This window comes from the organism of the source record quoted next, unplaced genomic scaffold (assembly GCF_019419815.1).
Source record: "Pyrus x bretschneideri cultivar Hongxiangsu unplaced genomic scaffold, Pyrus_bretschneideri_v1 Contig14, whole genome shotgun sequence".
Classification (NCBI taxonomy): Eukaryota; Viridiplantae; Streptophyta; class Magnoliopsida; order Rosales; family Rosaceae; genus Pyrus; species Pyrus x bretschneideri.
The window spans coordinates 4,251,721-4,265,555 of record NW_025999435.1 but is presented as its reverse complement, the minus strand read 5'-3'; the positions used below and the strand labels follow the sequence as shown (position 1 = coordinate 4,265,555).

The 13,835-nt window shown below is 38.0% G+C and overlaps 2 protein-coding genes across 2 annotated transcripts; one reads left to right on the top strand and one right to left on the bottom strand.

Annotated features, from left to right (window-relative positions):
* Window positions 1–1,086: 1,086 nt before the first annotated feature.
* LOC103957745 lies at window positions 1,087–4,930 on the bottom strand. The gene is made up of 2 exons (XM_009369949.3): window positions 4,620–4,930; window positions 1,087–2,198 (listed from the first exon to the last, which is right to left on the bottom strand). The coding sequence occupies exons 1-2, from the start codon at window positions 4,646–4,648 to the stop codon at window positions 1,463–1,465; spliced, it is 765 nt and encodes a 254-aa protein (XP_009368224.3). The 5' UTR covers window positions 4,649–4,930; the 3' UTR covers window positions 1,087–1,462.
* A 5,965-nt stretch (window positions 4,931–10,895) lies between these two features.
* Window positions 10,896–12,158, top strand: LOC125475310. The gene is made up of 2 exons (XM_048580027.1): window positions 10,896–11,539; window positions 11,669–12,158. Exons 1-2 carry the CDS (start codon window positions 10,896–10,898, stop codon window positions 12,156–12,158), a joined length of 1,134 nt encoding a protein of 377 aa, XP_048435984.1.
* The last annotated feature ends 1,677 nt before the right edge of the window (window positions 12,159–13,835 follow it).

Sequence of the window (13,835 nt, the reverse complement as noted above, 5' to 3'; positions counted from 1 at the left end):
TTATGAATCTGTACCAAAGTGCATAAACAAGATTGCTTTATGCCACTGCAGTAAAATATCAGTTGCAATTGCTAGTGGATTTCTCTATCTGTTTTCAAATTATATTTATTTGCTTTGTCCTTATTAATATATTTTTTTCGTATTCTAATTACTATTATCAAGAAAAGTATATATTTCTGTTCCAACAAGTGAAATGATAAGGAGTCTCTCTCAAAACAGGACTATAGGACTCTTCGACACCTTATGTTTTGGCATAATATTTTATAATGTTGGGACAAGAATTTTGTCAAAAACATGAGGTGGTAGAGAGTTCAAGAATAGCTTACTTTTAAGAGAGTCTTCTTAACATTTCTCATTCCAACAATCTTATACACAAAAAAGATGTTATGGAGCAATTAGTCAATATGAATGGTGTAAGAATAATTTGAGTCAATAACTTTGTGAATTAATCACTTGATTCTCGAGTAACTTAATATTTAGGTGACTTGATTGTTGAAGTGATCTTATGGCCAAATATGGTTAGAGTAATAAAGTCTTAACCTCTAATTAACCTATTATGTGATCTTTATTTAGTAAAGGCTTATTATGGTGGGATATAGAATATATAATTGTGAATATGAGTATCTCTCATTTAATAATAGACTTGATTGAGAAATATCCTAGCAACTATATAAAGATTGTGTCTGCTCTCACAATAATTGTTGTATTATGTGTTAAACCCTATTCATAGCAAAAACATATAGTTTGGAGAGAGTAGAAGACATTCTTATGCATACGCTAATTCTTCTGTCATCCTGAAAGAGTCATGTTTTCTGTATTCTACAGATAAGATGAATGTAATTAGTTCCTCTCTATTTTATATTGATTTATTCATTATATTAGTGATCATAATGTCTTGTTCTTCTGATTTTAGAACATGTCTAACAAGTAGGACCAAGAACCCTTATACCAAAAAGCCACAAAATTGTAAGGGATGAGACTTCAAATGTTGGCAAAGCAAAAAATGTTGTTCTACCTAACAACGTTACATCTTGTACATGTTGTGAAGGAAGAGTGTCATTTTTGACAGAAAACCCTGACAAAGACACTATAAATGTCATTGATGCTTGGACTCATTGTGCATTTTTAAAGGACTAGATGATACTCTTCGCAATGTGTATGCATCCTGCAAGACATCCAAAGAACCATGGTTGTCATTGGAGAAGAAATACAAAACGAAGGATGCAGGCTCCAAAAAGTCCGTTCTCGAAAAATTTCTAGATTTCAAGGTGACGAATTCCAGACCAGTGGTCAAACAAGTTGAAGTTCTTCAGATCATAATTCTTGAAAAAGATGTGTTAGAGAGAGAGAGAGAGAGAGAGAGAGAGAGTGGCACTTCTTCTTTTGACCACAAATAATAATAAGAGAGAAAAGGACTATGAAAGAGGCACAAAAAGAAAATGAGGGGAAAGTTTAAAATGTTTTAATCCTCCTCCAGAACCTGAGCCATAACCATTCTACTAAGAGGACTGGGGCCAAGCCTCTTCCTCCTCATCACACTTCTCCTCCTTATGACTTCCATTTGATTTCTCCTTCTAACTTGCATCATTGCCTCTTCTTCTACAACAAACCTTCTCATCAACACGTCGTCGGTCAATGACTTACCTCGAAACACTCTTCTGATTCCTTGGTCGGTACTATGTCGTCTTGCGCTCATTGCTTGTTGTGGTGTTTGTGCAGTAGTACTGCTACTAGTTGTACCAAGTGGCTTGGAATACGATCGCGTTCTCGGGTAACTATTGCTTCTTCTTGGGGGAAGCTCAGCTCTGAAAACCTCATTGTAGGAAGATATTGATGCACAAAGGCACACCCTTGTAAATGAAGTGGCAACCTTTAGAGAGGTACATTTTCGCAGTTTGTTGGCATGTCTAAGATTATTGTTACTGGAACTCGACGAACTGGAACTGGAAGCTGCAGAAAAGGTGTGATTGTTTGTTCCAGTAGTAGTACTACTGCCACCACTTTGGACATTAGGCGGGCATGGTTTTGTTCGTGTTTCGGTTTTGGTTTTCGATTCCAAGTGCCCACTCCGAACATTAACAGCGGTTTTCCATAGCGTGGATGAAGTTGACGCTGGAACTTGTGTGGACTTGGAAGTATTGCTGATGCTTCTCCATAAACTGCCCATCTCAATTGCTCTTTGATACCAAGGCTTATTCCTATATATTAAAAAACAAGTGCGTTATATTAACTGTAATATCCCCAAGATAACTATCTCTCATGCACCAAATAAAAAAACTTGTCAATATGAAAGGAAGCGTCTCAATTTATATTGTCTGATTAATACATATAAGATAGGCTATTTAGTACTACATTCTGGTGGTATTTCTCTTCATTTAGAAGTGAGAGATCTTAGGTTCGAATCTCATAGATGGCGAATTCAATACCAAATTAGGCTGTCCATTGTGTGATTTAGCCGAACTCCCTCTCCCTTAATGTGAAAATATCGATGTATTAAAAAAAAATACATATAAGATAGAGATGAAGTGCAAATTATAAGATTATGTTAGTTGTCAATAGGTACGAGATAAAGACAATGAAAACATCTATGAATGCATAAAACATAGAGATAATTAGACATAAGATCAATTACGTAGTTAATTATTAGGTTTAATCCTGCATATTTATCTTATCAATTTAGGTCCGTTCACTTTTGGTCCTACTTAATAAATTTCTTTTTTTATATTATGAGTCAACTTATTTTTTACAGAACTTTAACGAAAAGCTCTCGGTATTATTCATTTTAAAGAAAAGTCATATTTTTACACTAAAAAGTCAATCCTAGTACTATTCACTTTACCCTTTATTTTGTCCTTATCGTTAAAACTCAAAGTTTTTAAACAATTTTCATTAGTTTCTACCCAAGGATATTTTGGAAAACCGAATTCATGATTTTAAACAAAAAAAAAAAGTTATATGGATTTAATGTTGCTTATTTTAGCCACTCGGTATTATGGTTTAGTGGTTTTTTTCTTCACTTATAAATGAAAGGTTTTAGGTTCTATTCTCATAGAAGACGAATTTAAACTACATTATTACTAGTTCATTGTGATGCTAAAGTATATTCCCTTCCCTTATTGTAGATAATATTTTTTGTTAAAAAAAAATTATTGCTTATTTTATTTTAGGGGCGAGTTTACTACTAGTGCAAAAGTTATTCAAGTCAAAAGCAATCATTGTACAATTATGTCTCACACTGACGGTGATAAAAGGAGGAAAATGCGGGTATACTATATGTTTGTACTATATTGATGTATTATCTGATGCATTAAATAATGTATGCATATAATGTGAATTAATGAGTTTATTTGATTAAATGTTAATTGAATGAATATCTTGTCACATTAGATGGTTTATCAATATAGTATACATATGCAGTCTCTGTAAAATTACTCATCAAGTAATAATAACGTTGGATATAGGAACGATAGATGGCTTGGATTTAGGGATGAAGCGAGTAGTCTACCATTTAGAATCAGTGGCTTGTGGGATAATATTTCAAAATGAGTAATAATAGGGAGATCAAAATTTTAAATTAAATTTTCAAACTAAATGATGTGTCAACAATATAAAATAAACACGTTAATTAATATTTAAGTAATAATCCAATCATGTTCGTTCATCGTACATTATGCAGTCAGAAATTATTTTAAATATTTTTATTTAAAATTAAACACAAACAGTACTTGAAAAAAACTGTGTACGATGAATAAATATGATTTATTGATCTCTAGAATTCTCATCAAAAGGATCTGGAGAAGATCACGTTGGATGTAAATAGTCTTTGTGGCAGAATTTTCAATTGATTTGGACCGTATCTTTGTAACTAGATTAGATGGACAAGACCCAAAGTGATGCTAATGAAATGGACCGAAAACCCCCGAATTAGTATTAGTATTCCAAAATTATATTCTGCTTTCTCTTTAGTAGACTAGCAAAACACTCCAACCATTCGGATATAGTAAACATTAAACTCAATATATATATAAATTATATACAAAGCAGCAATTACTTAATCAACATTGAAGATGCATGCAGGCCTCAAATTAGTTGTGCCATAACATTCATGTAAATATGATTAGGCTTAATTGGATTAATAGTTTATGTGATGATAGGATAGTTGGAAGATAGATTATGTGATAAAAAAAAATTAGGATTTAAACCTCATGTAGTGAAGTTTGTTAAGATTTAGGCCCAAAATTGAAAATTTCCTCAACTCTTCACTAATTGTTAGCACATGAGACTAACATGTGAGACTAAAAAGATAAGTTAGCCTAATATATGCTAACAATTAACGGAGAATTCCGTTTTAGCCTAATATATATGGCTCACGTGCTAATAATTAACGGAACGTTGACGGAAATTTCAATTTTAAGCTTAAATTCTAACAAATTTTATCACATAAGCTTAAATCCTAATTTTTTTTACCACATGAACTAGCTTCTAACTACCTTTATCACCATAGACTAATAATCCAATTAGACGATATGATTATGTACCTATAAGCTTACAATGTACGCAGGGTGTGCGTGTTGAGAGAGAGAGAGAGAGAGAGAGAGAGAGGTGGGCAATGGGCATACCTTGCTTGTGAGTTACTTGGATCTTGCATGAACAGATAATGCAGGTCCAGGTGAAGAATAATGAGATGGGAGAGGAAGAAAGAGGAGGAGAAGGAGGAAGAAGAAGTTTCATTTGGGTTGATGAGAATAATGTGGAGGACCCTGCAGCTGCTTTTGCTCCAATTTCTGAACCAAAGATAGAGATGGAGATGGCAATGTGCTCCTTTTTCTTTACTCCATTTCTTTATTACCTCCTTTTCTTTGGCAACTTGGCAGGCCTGACTCCTCCAGAGAGAGAGAGAAAGAGAGAGAGAGACTTTCAAAATTCAAAATCTCTTTGCTTTATGTATCATGGTGTAACTACTAAAGCTCCCTTCATAACTTTTAAAGGACATCATTTTGGTTTGTGATTTTCACAAATTCTTTTTCTCTTCGTGTTTATTTTATGCCTCTGAACTAGAAAAATCACATGAGAACCTCTGGATGTATATAATTAGGATTAGATTGGTATAGTTATCGTACTAAAATTTTCATATCAATTACCATATTAAATTTTTGGTATCTCAAAATATATTACTAATGTTATGTCAAACTTTTGATACATCAAATTTCGATGTGTCAATTAATTCGGTTAGTATAGTAATGATAATATACCACTTTGATTCGGTTGTTATGGTATGATAATTTATATCATATAAACAATAGCAGGCATAAAGAAAAGAAAAAAATGCGAATAAATCTTATATCATATATACATATATATATATGTATGTATATAAAGCTAAAAAGATACCCAAATGATTGTAATCATGGTTACCTCCCTCCCAATGTCTATGATTATTAGCATGGAGGAAAGCTAAAGCATCTATGTGTTCAGACATGCCTTGCCTGCCTGGCCTGGCCTTGGCCCTTTGTGCACAAGAATCATATCATTATCATATGGGGATCAACCTGTACCTCTTATGGCACGCATCATACCTCATGCCTAGCGTTTAATATCTCAACCCTACCCAAAAGCCTTTTTCATCATATTGAATGACACCCTCCTAGACCCTACTTTAACAATGTATTTCCTTCACCTCAACCGCCTAGCTCTTTCCATAAAAACCATCCTTACAAAAAAAAAATCACTCAAACGCGAAATTAGCCGAGTTAGACATCAGAAATTGCCTTCTTTGCTGCTAGAGCGGAATCCTCAAAATTAGAAGAAACTTCCTCTTTGGGTCATCGAACTACAACAGATGGCATCATGATTCATTTGTGATAGATGTTATATTAAGAGGATTTGGATCCCATCCTCATTTAAATTGTAGGGATCTTAGAAAACCTCAAATCTTAGGCATTCGTCGTGCAGTCAGAAATCATTTGATTTTTTTATTTAAAATTAAACATAAATAGTACCTTACGAAAATTGGCCACGCGATGTACGATGAACGGTTAGAATATGAAAATCTTTAGAATCCCCACAAAATGAATCGGAGAGGCTCCTTGTCCATATTAAGAACCTAAAAGCTGTTGCATTAGGAAAAAGACATCATGATTGGGAGAGATTTTTCCATATATGTCCCTCTACTTGTATTATAATATATGGGGTATTAGCTTGCATGTTGGAAATAAGACCTGGTACACTAAATATAATAATATAATTGTTGGAAACTTGAAAAAAAAATTCAACCAATTGTATTATAACATTTGATATATTAAGTTGTGCTCCTAGCACATTGAAAATTTCTCCACCATTTAGCCTACACAAGCCTAGACATCAACTCCCAAGGTTTCCAATGAATTTGACATTTGTCATCAATTTTACCCAAGAAAACTTGCACAAAATTGGAAGCTCAGAATAAAAACTTTGGGGGAGAAGATAGTAATGAACACTAGAGATGGCTTGGGTCATTTTTTAAAGCATCTCCACATAAAACTGTAAATCCGCTAAAACTCTATTTTAAAGAGTTTTAAATTTGAAAAAACTCATCTTCAAGAGAAGCTTGACTCTATAAAAGAGTTTTTGTTATAGAAAAATGAACAGTTAGTATTTAAGTTTATGGAGCAACTGAGCTAAATATTAAAAAATTAATGAAATTCAAGTGGAATTCTCGAGCCAATGACAAAAGGAAGAGAGAATGTTGTTTTAAAAAATGAGTGAGTTGAGTTTTTTCTTCTTAAAATGAGTGATAATAAATATTCAAAATTTGTTAAAATAGAGCGTGTTTGTTGGAGACGAAAAGTTTAAGTGATTAGCTAAAGTAGTTCTTTAACACTGTTTAACTGCTAAACTAGCAAAAATTTAATAAAATTGTTTGAGATTCTCCAAGAAGTTCTCCTTCCAACTTGATAGTTTTCCACACCCTAATGGCATGATCTCTCGCGGCCCACAATAATCGAAAGACCCGAATAGGCATTGTGCAAATCAACCGATTTACTTCTGATCGGTCGACAACTGATCTTAAATACAACAAAGAACAATAGAGGCCCCAATTCCATTGGCGTGTGACCAACTCCATTTCCAATTCCCTCAAAAATCCAAAATTAGAACATCGCTTAAATGTAGAGAGTTCAATTTCATTGGAGTGTGTGTTGAGTTTTAAGTGTTTGTTTGCATATATCTTTTATAGAGAAACAACAACACAAGAATACAAGATATATACGGCAAGGTGTGATCAACACACTGATTACCCTTAAATCACTCCTACACGGCAGCTCCATAAAACAAGGAGCAGAAAGAAGGTAAGGCAAAAAGCTTCTAACCACCCTAGAAGTATGGGAAAGAAGATACAAGATCTAACTAGAAGTAAGGTGACAACTACACCCTAATCATCAACCTATCTAATAGCTCCGAATACCCAATCTTGACTTTTTTTAGACGATATGGGGTAACTGATGCTGCATATCGAATACCCATTATTGACTTTCAATACTCCCCCTCAAGCCGAGTCCAGAATGTTGATGGAACCGAGTTTGGATAGAAGACACTTAAACTGTTTTGGAGGTAATGGTTTGGTGAAAATGTCAGCTAATTGATCATCACTTCTTGTGTAGAGAGTTTGAATCACTTGAGTTTGCACTTGAGCACGGACATAGTGGCAATCAACCTCATTATGTTTTGTTCGTTCGTGGAACACTGGATTGGAAGCTATGTGCATTGCAGCTTGATTATCACAGTACATTGACATAGGTTGCTTTGTTTGAAACCCCAAATCACTCAACAGACCCTTAAGCCATATTAATTCACATGTTATGGATGCCATCAATCTATACTCAGCTTTTTGAAATGTTTGAGGCTCGCAGTGACTGGTGATGGTGTTCAAATAGGCAGCACAAGATTATGAAACTTTCTAGTAGGACATGAAACCACAGATTGGATGCTTTGCTAAATAAGTCACATAATCTTGAAGCTTGTATGAGGATACCTAGCATGCACTGGATTCTTTTGCCTTGAAATTGTTGTGTTTCTTTGGTTAAGCTTTCTGGCTCTTCATGAGAAGATTCTTCATTATGCATCTGTTGGTCAGGATTGTGATTACTATCTTGAGTTTCATCAGTTGCAGTAGGAGAATTAAGAGGTTGTATCTTGAGAGATAATTCCTCAACCCTTGGTAAGGGAAAAAATTCAAAACATGACTTCTTCAAACAACTTGTTGAAAAAGGGGTTAGTTTCATCAAATCGTACCTCCCTTGAAACTACAACTCTCTTTAACTCAGGACTATAGCACTTGTAACCTTTTTAAGTAGATGAGTAACCAAGAAACATGCATTTGTTCGCCCCAAGGTCCAGTTTATCCCTATGTTGTGGTTGAATAGGAACATAGCATGTGCATCCAAAGACTTTAAGATGTGATAGACTAGTATCCCTTCCTTTTAACACTTCTATTGGAGATTTGAACTCCAAGACTCGACTTGGTACTCTATTTATGATATATGCAACCGTCATGACCCCTTGAGACCAAAATCTTTTTGGTACTTTCATGTACAACATTAGAGCTCTCGTTTTTTCAAGTAAATCACGATTCTTTCTCTTTGCTAGATTGTTTTGTTGTGGAGTACCAACACAACTGCTTTGATGCAAAATTCCATTATTGCTTAAATATTGTTTCATGATGTGTGACATATATTCCGATGCCACATATCACATTACAAACCAAGTTTACAAGCTCCATGATTTTAAAAAACTTCCTACAACTGAAACATGTGAAGGTGTAGGAAGTTTTTTAAAATCATAGAGCTTGTAAACTTGGTTTATCATGTGATATGTGGCACCAGAATCTATGACCCACAAATCATGCAATTGATTTATATTTAGAGCAGTTTTGAAAGCTGTCAATATACCTTGCGTGTTGTCTTGAGTGAGCTTTTTCGAGTCAGCAAGAAAACCTGCAAACTTTCCTAGCATTGTAGTTGAGTTGCCATTACCAGAGGTACCAGCTTTATCACTCCCAGAGACTTTCTTCTTCAGTTGAAGGTATGCAACAAACTCATTTATAAGTGTGGTGGGATTGGAGGTAAAATTCAAAAGATCCTCTGAGCCTCTAGTTAATAGGGATGAGGCATGATTAGCTTTGTAATTGGGAAACTGAGGCTTCTTCTGAATAAACCTTTCATTCTTCTTGAAGTCTGGTTTGAGCTCAGGGTGGAAAATCCAGCAATTGTCCTGCACGTGTCCGGTGGCATCACAATGTTTGCATTTGAGATGAGGATTTCTTCCCTTGTACTTTGTTTGTACCATACTTGACCAATCCTGAAACTACTAATCACCGGTCAACAGCATACCGTCAAGGACCCACAAGACTTTTCCTCCAACTAGGAGGCCAATCACAACACGACACATGTTGGTATCAGAAGCCAATCACAGCGCGACACATGTCGATATCAGAGGCCAATCACAACACGACACGTGTCAATGTTAGAACAAAGCTAGAAACTCTCTTCTATAAAAGGGTATCATTCTCCCACAATAATCGTTAATGTCATTTGTACTAAACTATTCACTAGAACTCACTAAAAGAGACCTTGAACCTATGTATTTGTGTAAACCCTTCACAACTAATGAGAACTCCTCTACTCCGTGGACGTAGCCAATCTGGGTGAACCACGTACATCTTGTGTTGTTTGCTTCCCTATCTCTATTCATTTACATACTTATCCACACTAATGACCAGAGCAACCTAGTAAAGGTCACAAACTTGACATTTTCTGTTGTACCAAAGTCCTCGCCGATTTTGTGCATCAACATTTGGCGTCGTCTATGGGAATCGCATTTATTCCTACTCTCTCCAGCTTTATCAAGCTGGTTTCCACCATTCGCATACTTTCTTTCGACCAGGCACCCCTCTCCAACATGGGGAGTGAAGGGAGCCACAACACGCAGAACGACACCCCCCATCGCACTTAGTGGAAAGCAACGAAAAAAGGAACGAAAGAGGTTTTCTCTTCAGGCTAAAGTCGATGAGCTAGAGGCTCAGAACAACAAGATAGCGATAAAGAATGAGATCCTCTATGAGCAGTATGAGAAGCTCTTCGGAATGCTCCATGAAGCTAGGCATACTCAAACACACGAACTCATCGCCTCCGGGGAAGTCAACCACCACCTGGGTGCCCCCCAACATGGGGGATCACCTGCCTTCAACATGGATATCCCTAATGGGGAGCGAGTTACTCATCAAGGTGTTGATCAACATGAGACCTCTCTCGACCCAGCTACTTCGACCCGAAGCATGAGAAGTGGAGGAAGGAACCTTATTGCAGAGGAAGTAGAATGATCAAAAGCCGTTTATCGCGACTGTTGGGACTTCCTGAGGCAACGTCGAGAGAATCCCATCCACATAAACTCGAAGGTCAATGATCCAAGGGTTTCTGAAAGGTTCGGTCCTCTCCCATGCCCCAAGCCAATTGCCAATCTAGGGAATGAGCGACATGTCCTAGAGGAATATGAAGGTACGGGGGACTCGAGGGTGTTTCGACAAGCTCGCCCTGGAGTCAGTACGGTGAGTCCAACGAAAAATCCCATGCCCTTGACCAAGCTTTCCTACTTCCAAGAGGAGATTGAGACTTACGGAAGAAGGATCCAGCAATGCCTGACTCCACTCAGGACCCCCTTGTCCTACAACTCCTTGAGGAAGTAAACAAGTTGAAGGCCGAACGTCAGGCCGAAATACCTGACTGGAACCAACCTAGGCCTGGCACTCTTACAAGAAGGATCCTCGACACCCCCTCCAAGCAAAGACAAAGCAGAAGCTTGGTTTACAACTCTACACTGGAAGGAATGAACCGATTAAACACCTTAACCTCTTTGAGTCCACTATGGCATACCGGATGCACACTGACGAAGAACGATATCTTCTCTTCCCCTCTACCCTCTCTGGCAGAGCTCTGAATTGGTATTGCCGTTTTCCACCTGAGACAGTAGACTCATTTGAGGAACCGAGGAAACTATTTGTCTCTCAACATATCTTCCAGACAGATCGTTTGCATTCCGCAGATGACTTGTACACTATTCGCCAGAAGCTGGATGAGTCACTACGAAAGTATGCCGGCCGCTTTAGCCATGAGTATTCTTGCTGTGCTGAGGCAGATGACAAAACCGCCCTTAAAGCCTTCAAAGCAGGCCTACGCGACTGTTTCTTCAAGTACATGATCAATGCTAACACTTGGAAGGCTTACTCTGAGGTAATGGCGCATGCTTATAACCATGCCTCCGCTGAGGCAAGGACATATCAAGGAAAATTCCCTACAGCCATCCCTTATCAGCAAATAGGGAGTGAAAGCCAAATCCAACCGAATGAGAAGATCTCAACCTTCCAAACAGTAGCGACGCTTCCCCCTGCCCTACCTAATACCTCGCCAAGTCAACAGGCGTATCATTCTTTAGGCAAGAGGAAAGACTTCCATCCTTACCAGTCTCAGTTTAATAAAAAGAGTAAGGGGCACTATCGCGATAACCAAAGGTATCACCACAATAATACCCGCCCCTAGGCAGTCAATGCAGTGGGCCAAACACGTGTTAAGAATGGTCCTACCCCTAGGTATGAGACATACACACCTTTGAATGTCACATGCACGGCCATTTACCCCAGTATAGTTCACTTGATATCAAAGCCAAGGCTGAGGGAGCCAGATTTCAAGTCCACGAAGAACACAGGCATGTTTTGTGGTTACCACGAGTATAATAGCCATGACGGCGAGAAATGTATCACCCTCCGTGATCATATTGAAACTTTGGCACGTGAAGGAAAAATTGACCAGTTCCTCCTTCACCCTCCAAGGGATAACCGCAACCAACGCCAAGTGAATGTGATATATTCCATAAGCGGTGGCACACCCATATCTGAATCTTCCAACAGGGCCATTAAAAACAATGAACGAACATTGAAGCCTGGCCACCAAGTGTTTCACGTGGAAAACATCAGGGGAGGCAAGTATCAAAAGCCTAACTGGGATCCAATATGTTTCTACCCTAAGGAAGAAATAGGTATCATCTATCCTCACAACGACCTACTGATTGTGGAGGCTCACATAGCCAACTTTGATGTACAACACGGGGGCGTTGGTCAATATCATGTTTGATGAAGCTTTCAAAACACTTAATGTAGCTGAACACTTGCTCGATCACTCGATTTTTCCTTTGATAAGCTTCTCTAGTGATGTCGTGCAACCTGTAGGGAGCGTACATTTACCCTTCACCATCGGTACAGGCCCGTAAACAGCCACCATCACCACTAACTTCTTGGTGGTTAACTGCCCAACGGCATACAATGTTATCTTTGGACGCACGTGCATTAATGATCTCAAGGCCATGGTATCCACGCATATGTTGATGAAATTTCCAACCCCCTATGGCAATGGTTACATCAGAGGAGATCAACTTAGTGCACAATCATGTTACAACACTTCAGTCAAGCAACAACACTTGCATGTACCCAAAGAAACTCTTTCTATACATGACCAAGTTATCAAGACCAGCTCAGACAAAGCCAACTTGAATATTCACGATGGTAACAATCAACCCAACGATCCTCGAGATGACTCTTTCACCTAACAAGCACAACCTGCTGAAGAGTTGGAGAAGGTCTCTATCTCAAAAGATTATCCAGATTGCATAGTGAAGATTGGCACCACTTTGTCACCACCCATTCGGTTGGCATCTCTTTTTTGCAAGAGAACACTGAAGTCTTCGCCTGGTCATACAAGGACATGCCAGGCATCTCTCCCGATATCATTTGTCATCGCTTGAGTATTGATCCCAAGACCAAGCCAGTTAAACAGAAGCGAAGATCTTATGATGCTGAACGATATAAAGCAATGAAGGCAGAAGTTGAAAAACTCAAAAGCATAGGCTTCATCCGTGAAGTCAATTATCCAACGTGGGTAGCAAATGTGGTCCTTATTAAGAAAAATCCGACCAAGGAAAGTCTTTTGCTTCAAAAGATCTTGTGGAGAATATGTGTCGACTACACCGACTTAAACAAATGATGCCCGAAGAATAGCTTTACCCTTCCTCTCATTGATAGACTTGTAGACTCTACAGTAGGGTGTGAACTCTTGAGCTTCATGGATGCTTACTCAGGGTACAATCAAATCCTCATGAACCCTTCGGACCAAGAACACACGACCTTCACCACTGATAGAGGACTATATTGCTATAAAGTCATGCCATTCGGCCTAAAGAATGCAGGGGCGACTTATCAAAGATTGGTCAATTCAATGTTCGCTGAACTGATTGGGAAAAACATGGAAGTTTATGTTGATGATATGTTAGTCAAAAGAAAACATTCTGACCAACATATTGCCAACTTGTCTGAAACCTTCTCCATCCTGAAGAAGTATCGAATGAGGTTGAACCCCAACAAATGCGTTTTTGGTGTGGGCTCTGAAAAATTCTTAGGCTTCATGATTAGCCAACGAGGCATTAAAGCTAACCCCGAGAAGATCAAAGCAATCATGAACATGAAAGAACCAGTAACTTCAAAAGACATCCAGAGCCTTACTGGCAAGGTGGCAGCCTTGACCAGGTTCATCTCTAAGGCCACAGACAAATGCGCTCATTTTTTCAAAGCACTCAAGGAAAGTAAAAAGTACATTACGTGGACCGATGAATGTGCCAAAGCATTTAAGAACCTCAAGGAGTACATGAGTAAAGCCCCTCTGCTTTCCAAACCTGAAGTTGGCGACACCCTAATTGTCTATCTATCTGTCTCAGCTTCAGCAGTTAGTTCCGTCCTCATTCGTAGAGATGGTAGTATC

Coding starts and splice junctions, on each gene's coding strand:
- LOC103957745 (XM_009369949.3), bottom strand. CDS start 4,648: ATGCAAGATCCAAGTAACTCACAAGCAAG. Junction 2,199..4,619: donor CCAAGTAACTCACAAGCAAG/GTATGCCCATTG, acceptor TTTAATATATAG/GAATAAGCCTTGGTATCAAA.
- LOC125475310 (XM_048580027.1), top strand. CDS start 10,896: ATGGCATACCGGATGCACACTGACGAAGAACGATATCTTCTCTTCCCC. Junction 11,540..11,668: donor CACTATCGCGATAACCAAAG/GTATCACCACAA, acceptor CATTTACCCCAG/TATAGTTCACTTGATATCAA.